Source organism: Vespa velutina, chromosome 6 (assembly GCF_912470025.1).
Source record: "Vespa velutina chromosome 6, iVesVel2.1, whole genome shotgun sequence".
Taxonomy (NCBI): Eukaryota; Metazoa; Arthropoda; class Insecta; order Hymenoptera; family Vespidae; genus Vespa; species Vespa velutina.
Window position 1 is genome coordinate 3367896 of NC_062193.1, and position 11551 is coordinate 3379446.

The 11551-nt window shown below is 29.8% G+C and overlaps 1 protein-coding gene across 4 annotated transcripts; it reads left to right on the plus strand.

Annotated features, from left to right (window-relative positions):
- The first annotated feature begins 3287 nt into the window (after positions 1 to 3287).
- LOC124949654 (ras-related protein Rab-23) lies at positions 3288 to 10205 on the plus strand. 4 transcript variants are annotated; one of them, XM_047495143.1, is made up of 6 exons: positions 3288 to 3471; positions 7106 to 7227; positions 7899 to 8061; positions 8959 to 9038; positions 9370 to 9563; positions 9780 to 10205. In XM_047495143.1, the coding sequence occupies exons 2-6, from the start codon at positions 7145 to 7147 to the stop codon at positions 9908 to 9910; spliced, it is 651 nt and encodes a 216-aa protein (XP_047351099.1). In that variant the 5' UTR covers positions 3288 to 3471; positions 7106 to 7144; the 3' UTR covers positions 9911 to 10205. The 4 variants fall into 4 exon arrangements, with proteins under 4 accessions (XP_047351099.1, XP_047351096.1, XP_047351097.1 ...); XM_047495140.1 differs by lacking the exon at positions 3288 to 3471 and adding an exon at positions 3497 to 4245; XM_047495141.1 differs by lacking the exon at positions 3288 to 3471 and adding an exon at positions 3500 to 4230.
- The last annotated feature ends 1346 nt before the right edge of the window (positions 10206 to 11551 follow it).

Consider the following 11551-nt stretch of genomic DNA (forward strand, 5'->3'; position numbering starts at 1 on the left):
TTAACTGCCTTTGACACGACCATGTGTAGCGATCAACGATTATTATTATTATTATTATTATTATTATTATTATTATTATTATTATTATTATTATTATTAATATTATTATTAATATTATTATTAATATTAATATTATTATTAATATTATTATATATTACATCATCGTGTCGTCATCGTCGTCATCATCGTCATAAAAAAAATATTAATTACTTGGGAAGATACATTTAAAATAGGTGATGTTTTTTCCGTTAAAAGTATTATGAAAAGACAAATCTCTGTCAAATAATTTGGCAGTTTTTACTCGATGAACGAATGAACTTTTTATCAAATTTTGACGAAAGGATGGCCTATGAAAGAATTATTAAAGTACTATTGAAGCACGAGGTACCGTTCAAATATAATTGATACGAACATTATGTATCATTCATATGACGAATGACGCCTCGTGCTTCTAATTGCAAATTTCATATATGACGGACCACAGTCCATTAAAGATCATTCCTTCTTCTTCTTCTTCTTCTTCTTTTTTTCTTCTTCTGCTTCTTCTTCTTATACTATAACGAATTAGATTAATTCTTCTACACACAGATTTTAATTTGAGTGACAATGTATATAAAAAGAATTTTATTATTACGAATTTTGAAAATTTAGAACGGTTGCAACTGGTCCGTCCAAAACAGCTGACGATAACCTAACGAAAAGTTCTTTTTGTGTCTACATTAATTGGTGTGTATCCACTTTTTGTCATAATTCGTATATATCAGGTGTGAAAAATACACACACACACGCATACACACTCACATACAAAGTATTTTAAGACAATGCAAATAATCTTTAAAAAAAGATAAATGAAACAATAACAACAAACAATAACAACAAAACCTGTTTTTAAGTGTTCAAAATAAAAAACAAATAACAAGTTAGTCGTCTTCTAAGATCGACCATATGAAAGTTTACAAGAATTTACCTTGAATGTCAATAAGCTAGAATTATGTATACTGTTGATGCATGAACAATAATTATTGATGGATGTACCTTTTGCAAAAAGTGAAGGGTTAACCATATAGATTTCCAAAATAATTAGAGAGCGTTAACGTTCGTTCACAAACTCTTCTTATTTGCATATTCGTGCTGACACAGCTAGATATTTAATCGTTCGTTAAATATTCAATAACATTCTGAAGTATTTTTCATTTTTATATATACACACATTTTTATATATATTGTAATTTTACGGTTTTATTAGTCGTTTTACTACAATTTTCACATAAGATCTCTCTATTTTAACATTTTGTCTTCCTTCATTATATACATTTCTTCACTTCCTCGCCCTATTAGAACGAGTTGTAATAATAATAATAAATATTTCCAACGAAAGGAACGATCGATCGTGCCGTTGTGAATAATGTAAAACAATGGGATGATAATTATATTTATGGGCTTCATGTGTAAACGCGTTGGCGGAGGGGGGGGGGAATTACAGAATCGACGAGACTCATTGAATGCCTCTAGAGTACATAAATTAAATACCGATGCTTTGTGTATGCTTTATACTACTTATTTCCTTCGTTTAAAGAAATAGTTTTAAATTTATATACATATATATATAATGATGTCTTTATAATATTTTAATTATTTAGTAATCTCCTTAGAGAGAGAGAAAAGAATTTATATAAGTAAGATCATGTGTGTAATATGTTCTTATAGTATTAGTACTATTATTATTATTATTATTATTATTATTATTATTATTATTATTTTTATTATTATTATTAATATTATTATTAATATTATTATTATTATTTTGTTACGTACGATGGAAAAAGAAAACAATTGAATATCGTTTAAATTATTACAGTATCTATAAATATATATATATTTTTTTTTATTTTATTTTTTTTTCTTCCTGTCTTTTTTTTTTCTTTTCGTTTGTTTTGTTTTTCTTTCTCTGCAAAGAATCGTCTCAAACTTGTAATCTAATATATGACATCTATATATAGCACTATAACAAAAATATGTATTATGTTCTTACCGTTCTCTCTCTCATCCCAACAATACATACATACATACATATACATAAATAGAAACCGATTCAAATTCATTAATTTTATTGGTATTCAAGAGAAAAATGATAATAATCATTTCATCGATTTTTATAATTATTTTCAAAGTGTTCTTACACGAATATCGTTTGAAATATGTATCCATAAAAGTAGACAGTGTCACGTGACCATTGCGTAATAAGAGAGTAGCCAATCAGGTAACGGTCGCCATGACACTTTTTTCATTTCTCTAGCGTCAGCAGCGTAGGGAGGTTTGAATTGCAATGGAGGAGCAGCTAATTAATATTTTTCACGTTATAATGATTAATTTTGCACTTTTTTTATATAAATTATGCGATGGTCATGTAAGTAACAACAGATATATATATATATATATATATATATATATATATATATATATATAATCATTTTTCTTTTGCATGATATTAATACTTTTTCGTAATTGAATCGATCGTGATTTATAATAATTACATACATATTGTACGTATAAATAATTTCGCATATTACTATGTTTTGAATAATGTATGAGTATTACCGATCATCTTTATGAAATCGAAACGTAAACAAGTCTAATATGATCGTAAATTTAAACAGTGATTCGAGCTACTTTTATCATTTCAGCATATAATTAATTCGTGTTAACAGATTAATGGAGTAAACGCGAAGACATTAGAATAATATTTTTTTTTCATAATTTATTTCAATTATATGGGTCTCCATAAGCAGCAACCTCCACGTGGTGAGACCCGGGCACTCGGTATTGTTTACGTAAAATAATATCTGTAATATTATCTGTATAATTGTCTAACGTAAGCACTAGCGAGCTAATGGCTGCATTTAGATTCTTTTTTTTTCTTATTATTATTTATTTTTCTTTTTCTCTTTTGAATGATTCAGACTTCTTAAAATGTAAATGAAAAAAATTTGTAATATATTTTATCGTTATATTATTATCAACATTTTAGCATAGATCCAGCGTCGATAAAGTAGAGAACTACTATCGGAAGAGGGCTCTAGTGAATCGAACGGATTCGCCCTTTAAGAGAGCCATCTTATTTGCCATCGTAATTCGCCACATTCTTACACGAAGTTCTCATTGAAATAATTTCTATTTTCTATATTTCTTTTCAGAACACTTATTACAGAATTTAAAATAATAATAATAATAATAATAATAATAATAATAATAATAATAATAATAATAATAATAATAATAATAATAATAATAATAATAGTAGATACGTGTCGGAAAGATTGAACAATGAAAATCTATTATATATTACGATTAATAACATTATTTGGTTAGAAGTTTATTTTCAGATGGGACCGCGATACTAGAGAACAAAAGAAGAAGAAGAAGAAGAAGAAGAAAAAGGAAAGAAAGATCATCGTCCGATGAAGAAGAAAAGTAAGCATGGAGGATGTCCTCCTCAAGGTTACAGGGTAAAATCGCATCGAGGCGTGGTTGAGTCGCTAGAAATGTCACTAGGACGTGAAGTCACCATACATTTAGGTATCATGCTGTCCGTTCGCAGGAGCAGGTGCTTTTCTCTACAGGTGTTCAGTCGATCGTAGACGCGCGCAGTGTTGTTGTGCGTTGCGCTCTTCCTCTTTGGAAGAAAATTTGGTGTTTGCGTTAATTTCGTTAGTTAAAAATAGCTCGTCGTGAATTTATCCTTTTAGTGATATTGATATTTATTTTTTAACTAACAACTTAGAGAGAGAGAGAGAGATAAATAGATAGATAGATAAATAGATAGATAGATAGAGAGAGAGAGAGAGAGAGAGAGAGAGAGAGAGAGAGAGAGAGAGAAAGAGAGAGAAAGAGAGAGGACTATCTCCAATAGATAGATAGATAGAAAGAGAAGGTATATAGGAAGGTAGAACGGAGGTAAAACTCCGCGCACAGTAGCGTCGAAATCGAAATAACGCGATAATGAAGCGATCGAGGCGCGACGACGTGGCCGATTTGGTCTATCGAGAAAGTTGTGATCGTCGATGGTGAATCTTAACTCCTCCTTCGTCGAGAGGAGGACGAATTTACGTAACGAAGCGAACGGAAGAGGAGAGTTCAAAGAGGAGGAGGGCACCATGTATCGTGGCTGGATATTATGCTAATCGCGTTACGGTCAGAATGCGGGAGGAAGAACTCGAGTTATCGCTCAAGGTAAACGAAACAAATGTAATTTTTTATTTTGTAATTTTGTTTTGTTTTGTTTTTTATCTTCTTTTATACACATATATATATCTATATATAATTTTGTTAATTTGTGCATTAAAATGTATGCGTATACGTATATGTCTATCTGTCTATCTGTCTGTTCGTCTGCAATTATCTTCATAAAACAGGAAAGAGAGGTGGATGGCATCTAAACAGGCCGGGAAAGCGTGTGTTCACCTTAAAGAAAAACGAACGTGCCTCAAAATTGTCTCCTTTCGTTTCATACCGGTTACATGTGTTCATCCGGCTAAAACGTTCAACGTGGTAATCATAAGAGCGTGTCTATTTCAATTTACCGAGTATTAGCATCAGATTATACTTATTATTTTTTCTTTTTTTTCTTTCTTTTTCTTTTTTTTTTTTTTTTTTTTTATTCAACTTTATTTCATTTATTTACTTTTTCCTTTTCGCTTCATTTCGTTTCTTTTTTTTTGTTTTTCTCTTTTCCTTTTTCTCCTTATCTTCGAAAATATATTGATTTTATTGGTAACAATGTTATAAGATAATTTTTAATATAGTCATAAAGCTTTTATTATATATTATATTGTTAGAATTCTCTCGAGGATTCTAACGTGTCTCTCTATTCTGAAATAAAGCTTTGATAAGTTGTTGAACGTGCTTGGCGATCGTAGAACCGTGACTTGAAAAAACTCGTTGACTTCGTTTCTCCAAGAATCTCGTTCTTTTTCATTTCTTTTTTTTTTTTTTTTTTTCTTCTTTCCACAACGATATCCTTTAGGTTCGTGCGGAAATATGTGCGGTCTCTAATCGAAAGGGACGACGACGACGACGACGACAACGACAAGGTACAGTGGAGTTTCAAGGGCAAGGTTTCGAACGTGCGAGGGATAGTTAATGAGCGAGACTCGCGTAAGCCAGAGTTTTTCTTATCGCCGCACGCTCTGTTAAAACATAGCTAACGTGTTTCGAGTATTTCCATGAAACAGATAATATCAGGAATATATTTTATTTCTTTAAATGTATAATTTGTTTTTTTTTTCTTTTTTCTTCTTCTTTCTTTTCTTTTTCTTCGATTTGTCAAAAATTCGGGAGATTTTTCATACGTTCGTACGAAACGAATTTGAATTTTATATACATAGAACGAACGATATTATTTGTGAGAGAATTTGAATTCTTATGCTAACGAATGAATTTATTTCTTTGCATTTGAATACTTATGCTGAACGAAAAAATTTATTCGTGTTATTTCGTAATAAGGAATTAAACTAGCTGCGCGTTAGAATAATTTCAAATATAGAGAAAATATTTTTATGTGTATATATATATATATGATTTCTTTTCTTATTGAAAAAAAACAAAAAAAATGTTCTTTTTTTTGTTTTATTTCTTTTATTGTCTTCACACGAATTATTATACTCGAAAGTAATACTCGCGATGACACACTATTGATTTATAATACCGCTATGAAAAGTAGTCATCGATAAGTGGTAGAAAGTTGTCCATCGTATAAAATCGAAACGTACTTTAAATGTATCGTAAAGAAGTGAACAAATTTTTTACTTGTGTTTGAATGATCGATCCTCGAGAACTAACAAGTATCTACTTTGAAGTTATTGCACATACCTACATCGAGTTAACAAAGTGGAATACTAAAAGGATCGATTTCTTTCGATTTCTCGAAATTACTCGATCTCTCGAGAATAAAAGAAACAAGATGCTGCTTTTTATTTTTCCACTCCTTCCTAGGTACACCTACTTTGACGTATATATTCTACATTGAGCTTACAAGGTGGGAAAACTAAAAGGATCGATTTCTTTCGATTTCTCGATATCACTCGATCTCTCGATCTCTCGAGAATTAGAGAAATGAGAAGGTGCCTTTTATTTTTCATTATTTGCCGATTATTATCTCGTTTCGTAGTAATTTGCTTTCACGTACGTTAGAACAGCTGGCTTATTCTAATGCGTTTTTAAAGTCGCAAATTTTTTTTTTTTTTTTTTTTTTTTTTTTTTTTTTTTTTTTTTTTTTTTTTTTTTTTTTTTTTTTTTTTTTAATTCAATATTATATACGCGTGTATATTTAAATAAGTTTATTTTACATGAAAAGTTTCACATATTCATTGTAGTCTTACAAGCGTAATTCACAAAGTCGTTAGTTCGTTAGTTCGTTAGTTCGTTAGTTCATTCACGGAATTCTATTCGAGATCAAAGTACGTGAGTCTGTGTTCGTGTATACGTGTAAATGAGTGTGAGTGTGAAAGTGTCCTATGAGATGAACCGTTAGACTCAGGTCTTTTGATCGCGTTAACGATGCGACTCCTATCGCCTAACAATCATGTTTTATGTTTTTTTTTTTTACTTTTTTTTTTTTTTAATTATTTTCAAACTCCTTTTTTCCTCTTTCGATTCTTTTTATTCCTCTTTTTAAAATCTTTTTCTTTCTTTCTTTTTTTTTCTTTTTTTCTTTTTTTATTTCATTTGAAATTGATGATAGCTCGTTAGTTAAGCTAACTAAATTGTGTGTAATTAAGAACTTGAACGAGCGATAAGATTGTAAGTGATGGCCTTTAGGTTCGCTTTTAATTAGATTCTTTCGTTTCTCGAGGGAATCGATCGAGATTTCAAGTGGGGTGAACGCTCTCGTTTCTGGTGGTTAGAACAACGTTAGGATGATTCATTGTCCCTTTATAACATATAAGTGTATGTATGTATATACGTGCGCGCGCGTGTGTGTATGTGTGTGAGTACGTTTGGATATATGCGTGTAAAATGTCGATAGGAGAATGACCAAGTGAATTTTCCACTCGGCGTTAAATCGTGCACCATCATTTCTTTCTCTAACAATTAAACGTTTCCGCAGGTGGTGATAGTTGGTAATGGCGCTGTGGGAAAATCTTCAATGATTCAGAGGTTCTGCAAGGGTACTTACACGAGGGATTATAAGAAGACTATTGGCGTTGATTTTCTCGAGCGAGAAATAGAGTAAGACATTTATATATTTCTTCTTCTTCTTCTATTTCTTCTTCTTCTTCTTATTTCTTCTTCTTCTTCTTATTTCTTCTTCTTCTTATTTCTTCTTCTTTTTTATTTTTTAAGATTATCGTACTTCAAGCGTGTTCACAAACAAAACTTATTTTCTTCTTTTCTTTCTTTCTTTCTTTTTTTTTTGCAATAAACATTTTTACGACCGTCAGAGTAGATTTTTAGAATTATATTGATAAGCGTGATTATGAAAAAGGTCTTGGTTTTTTTTTTTTTTTTCTTTTTGCAATAAACATTTTTGCAATGAATAATGTATTTTTGGAATTACGCATTGATAAGTGTGATTACAGAAAAAGATTTTGTTTGTTTTTCTTTTTTCTTTTTTCTTTTTTTTTTTTTTTTTTTTGTAATAAAATTTTCACGATCGTTAGAAAGAATTTTTGTAGAAATATCCATTGATAAGTTTATAGGAAAAGATTATAGAAAAAGATTTTGTTTTTATTGCTTATTTTTTTTCTTCCTTTTTTCCTTTTAGAATAAACATCTTCGGGATTGTTAGAACATATATTTCTGTAATCGTACCGATTCGATCTACGATAGTAATCATTCTTTTTTTTTTTTTTTTGTTAAACAAAACGCTGACAAACTTTGTCGTTCTCTTTTATTCGCAGGGTAGATGGCGAAGACGTGAGATTGATGCTATGGGACACCGCGGGTCAGGAAGAGTTCGACGCCATAACGGCGGCTTATTATCGCGGTGCACACGCTTGCGTACTTGCTTATTCTGCTACAGATAGAAATTCTTTCGATGCTATTCCTTCATGGAAATTAAAGGTACGTAAGTAGGTAATGTGATCAAGCGTGATAAAGATTTAAAAGAAAAAGAAAGAAAAAATAAGAAAAAAGAATTAATAAAATGTCGTCTCTTCGTTCTTATTTTTTTTTTTTTTTTTTTAAATTACGAAAATCACGTACGGACAGATATGAGTTGTTACAATGTTAGGGCGTTGAAAGAAAAAAAAAAAAAAAAAGAAAAAGAGAAAAAAGACATCACGTATGTACATTACATACGAAGAATATGATTATGCGCGCGAATATGTATGTATGTATGTATGTATATCAAAGAGAAGGATGTAGATAATCGCGTTCACGAGAACGAAGCTCGCGTTAGGTTGGACGCTTTAATGCGAATCGACGAGACAGATACGCGTGTTCTCCATCCTTTCTATCTCCTTTCTCGGGGACGGATTGTGGTAGAGGATACGCGTAACCGTTATCGTTTCAGTAACGAAGCCTTTGCTTCGTTTTACACCGAATTATCTGACGTTGTATGCCCCGTAGGCACTGCACCATAATACACACGAACAATATTTTTTCTTCTTCTTCTTCTTCTTCTTCTTCTTCCTTTTTTTCTTCTTACTTATTTTTTTCTTTTTCTCATTTTTTCTTCTTTTTTTTTTTTCATCATACACCGTTATAACGAGGACGAGGTATCCAAGCTGAGTCATTTATTAGGCTATTAATCAAAAGAAAAAAAGAAGAGGAATAAGAAGAAAAAAAATAATTTTGAGATAAAGTTGTATACTTTAAATCGATATGGCAATATTATACGTCTGTATCATTTGTATAATATTTTATATATCTATACAATAATTTTTCCTTTTTTATTTATTTTTTTATCTATTTATTTATTCATTTTTTTTTTTCTTTTCTTTTCTTCCATTTATCCAGGTAGAAAATGAATGCGGCGAAATACCGACGGTACTCGTACAGAACAAGATGGATTTAGTCGATCAATGTGTCATCGGTCTGTAAGTGAAAGAAAGATGAAAATTTATATTCTATTTTCTTAATTTTTCTTCTTTCGCTGCTCCCTCCCCCACCACCGTCCGTCCGCTTCCTATTATTTGAGTGCGTGTTTGTTCTTTCGAATAATAATATTGCATTTTGTTTATTTCGATATGCAAAATTTGTCTTTAGTCCGTCTGCTTTGTTTGTCTGTTCTTTTTCTATTTGAAATACAATAACGTGTATTTATATATGTGTATACATATATATATATATATATATATATATATATATATATATATATATTTATACACATATTGCATGATCATCTGCAAAAGCAAGGCATCGTTTCAGGGACGAAGCTGAGAGGCTTGGTCGTGTTCTTGGATGTAAACTCTTGCGAACATCCGTAAAGGAAGACGTCGGTGTTATGAGCGTATTCCGACATTTAGCATCACGATGTTTACATGAGATGCGTAGGAATGATAACGATTATCAGGACGATTTAAGGTTGTATTCTACTGGACCGAGATCTCCTTCTGTAATAAGTGAGTAAATCTTTTTTTTTTTTTTTTATAAATTCTTGATAAGTAAGATTGAAACTTTATTAATGAAAATGTTTCAATAAATTTTATCAATGAATATGTTTCAATGTATCAATGAAAATACATATTTGTTTCTTCAAACGAAATGACATATTTGATAATAATTATTATTTATATTTTGTTTTTTTTTTTTTTGTTTTTTATTTTTCATGTTCGTAGGTGCCTTTAGTCCAAACGGATCAACGTGTTGTCGTAATAGCGGAAACGGAACGATTGTTTTAAGGTCAGGAGGTAAAACGAGGAATCACAAAAAAAAGAATTTCGTAAAGAGCGCCTGTAGACTACTCTAATCAAAGAAATATTAATCTAGTAAAGCACTTACAAGTTGATCGATTTAGAGTGGCAATGTGCAACATAATGTTAATATGTAACTTATAGATTATGCCTGAGTGTTTGTAATACCACCTCCTCTCTGTCTTTATTTTTTAAAGAAAAATTCCGTCCAGGGCGAGTTACAGGAAGATTTTGATTTGCGTGTGTGCGTGCGAGTGCGTGTGCGTGTGCGTTCGTGCGTGCATGTATGTATGTGTAAACGCTCGTACAAAAAAATACAAAAAATAGAGAGAGAGAGAGAGAGAGAGAAAGTTAGAAAAAGAATATATATATATGATGAAAATTTAATAGTGCAAGACAATGTATGGTACGAACGTATTTGTAAATAATTTTTAATTTGCATATGAAAAAACGAGCTCGTAGATGTATATTGTCGTTGCATTGATAGCAATTAATCACTAATTAATATCTATCGAAATCAATGATTTTTTTTACGTATGATTAATATAATTAATTTCTTTTTAATACCAATGGGTTAATAGTTTACATCGAAACATATCGAGATGATATAAATTCAGGTAAAATAGTTAGATATACGTATGAATGATTATAGAGCGAATATTTATTGCCGTTTTATAAATCGAATATTATATTTATATATTCAATCCCTTTTGAACAATTTTTTCTTTTTTCTTTTTCATTCTGAAAACCTTTCGAATTGAATTACATATTTTTACTATTATATATATATATATATATATATATATATATATATATTTAACACGTTTTGTATATATATTTTTACCATTTTTTTTGCAGCGAAATTTCGACATTATATACTTTTTTGTTAATATTGTCGAGCGAACGTTTAGAATAGACCAAAACTAAATATATATTGCAGACACCTATTTATGTATATGTATATATATATATATATATATATATATATATATATATATATAGCCCGTATAAGGGAATATTATTTGTTTGACGAGTCGAAATGTTAAACTTTATGATAAGTATTTGTTAATGTATGGGAGCAGGAAAAAAATAAATTGAGTCGGCTATTTTTAGCTGGTATTTTTTCTCTCTTTTTTTTTTTATTTATTTGCATGAAGCATGTTTGTAATTTAATCTAACAACGACGAGAAGAATGTTTCGATTCGAACAAGTTGAAAGTAAAAGAAAATTCAAACTGGAAAATGATCTCATTTAGTAACCATTTATCTAATATATACAAATTTCTCTGATTAATATTTAAATCCATTCATTGACGTATATACATATAAACACACATGGGTAATTTAGTCCATTAATACAATCCTAAGGCATCATAAAATATATTTAAACTCTACCATTAATCATCCATTTGTTCTTTCTTTTAAACCAAAAAAAAAAAAAAAAAAAAAAGAAAAAAGAATTCGTTTAGAAGAATCGATTTTTGACATTATTAAATATTAACAAAGAAAATGATTATAATTAAATTGTACAAATGGAGTAATGGGAAGAGTTTAAGAAAGATTCAAACTCCATTCTATATCCATTTGTTTTTTATTATTCTTTTCTTTTTTTTGATCGGAGAAAAATTCTAATTCGTTCTGTTCAAAAGAAACAAGTTTTTGATACTATTGTGTTAAAAAAAAAAAAAAAAAAAAAAA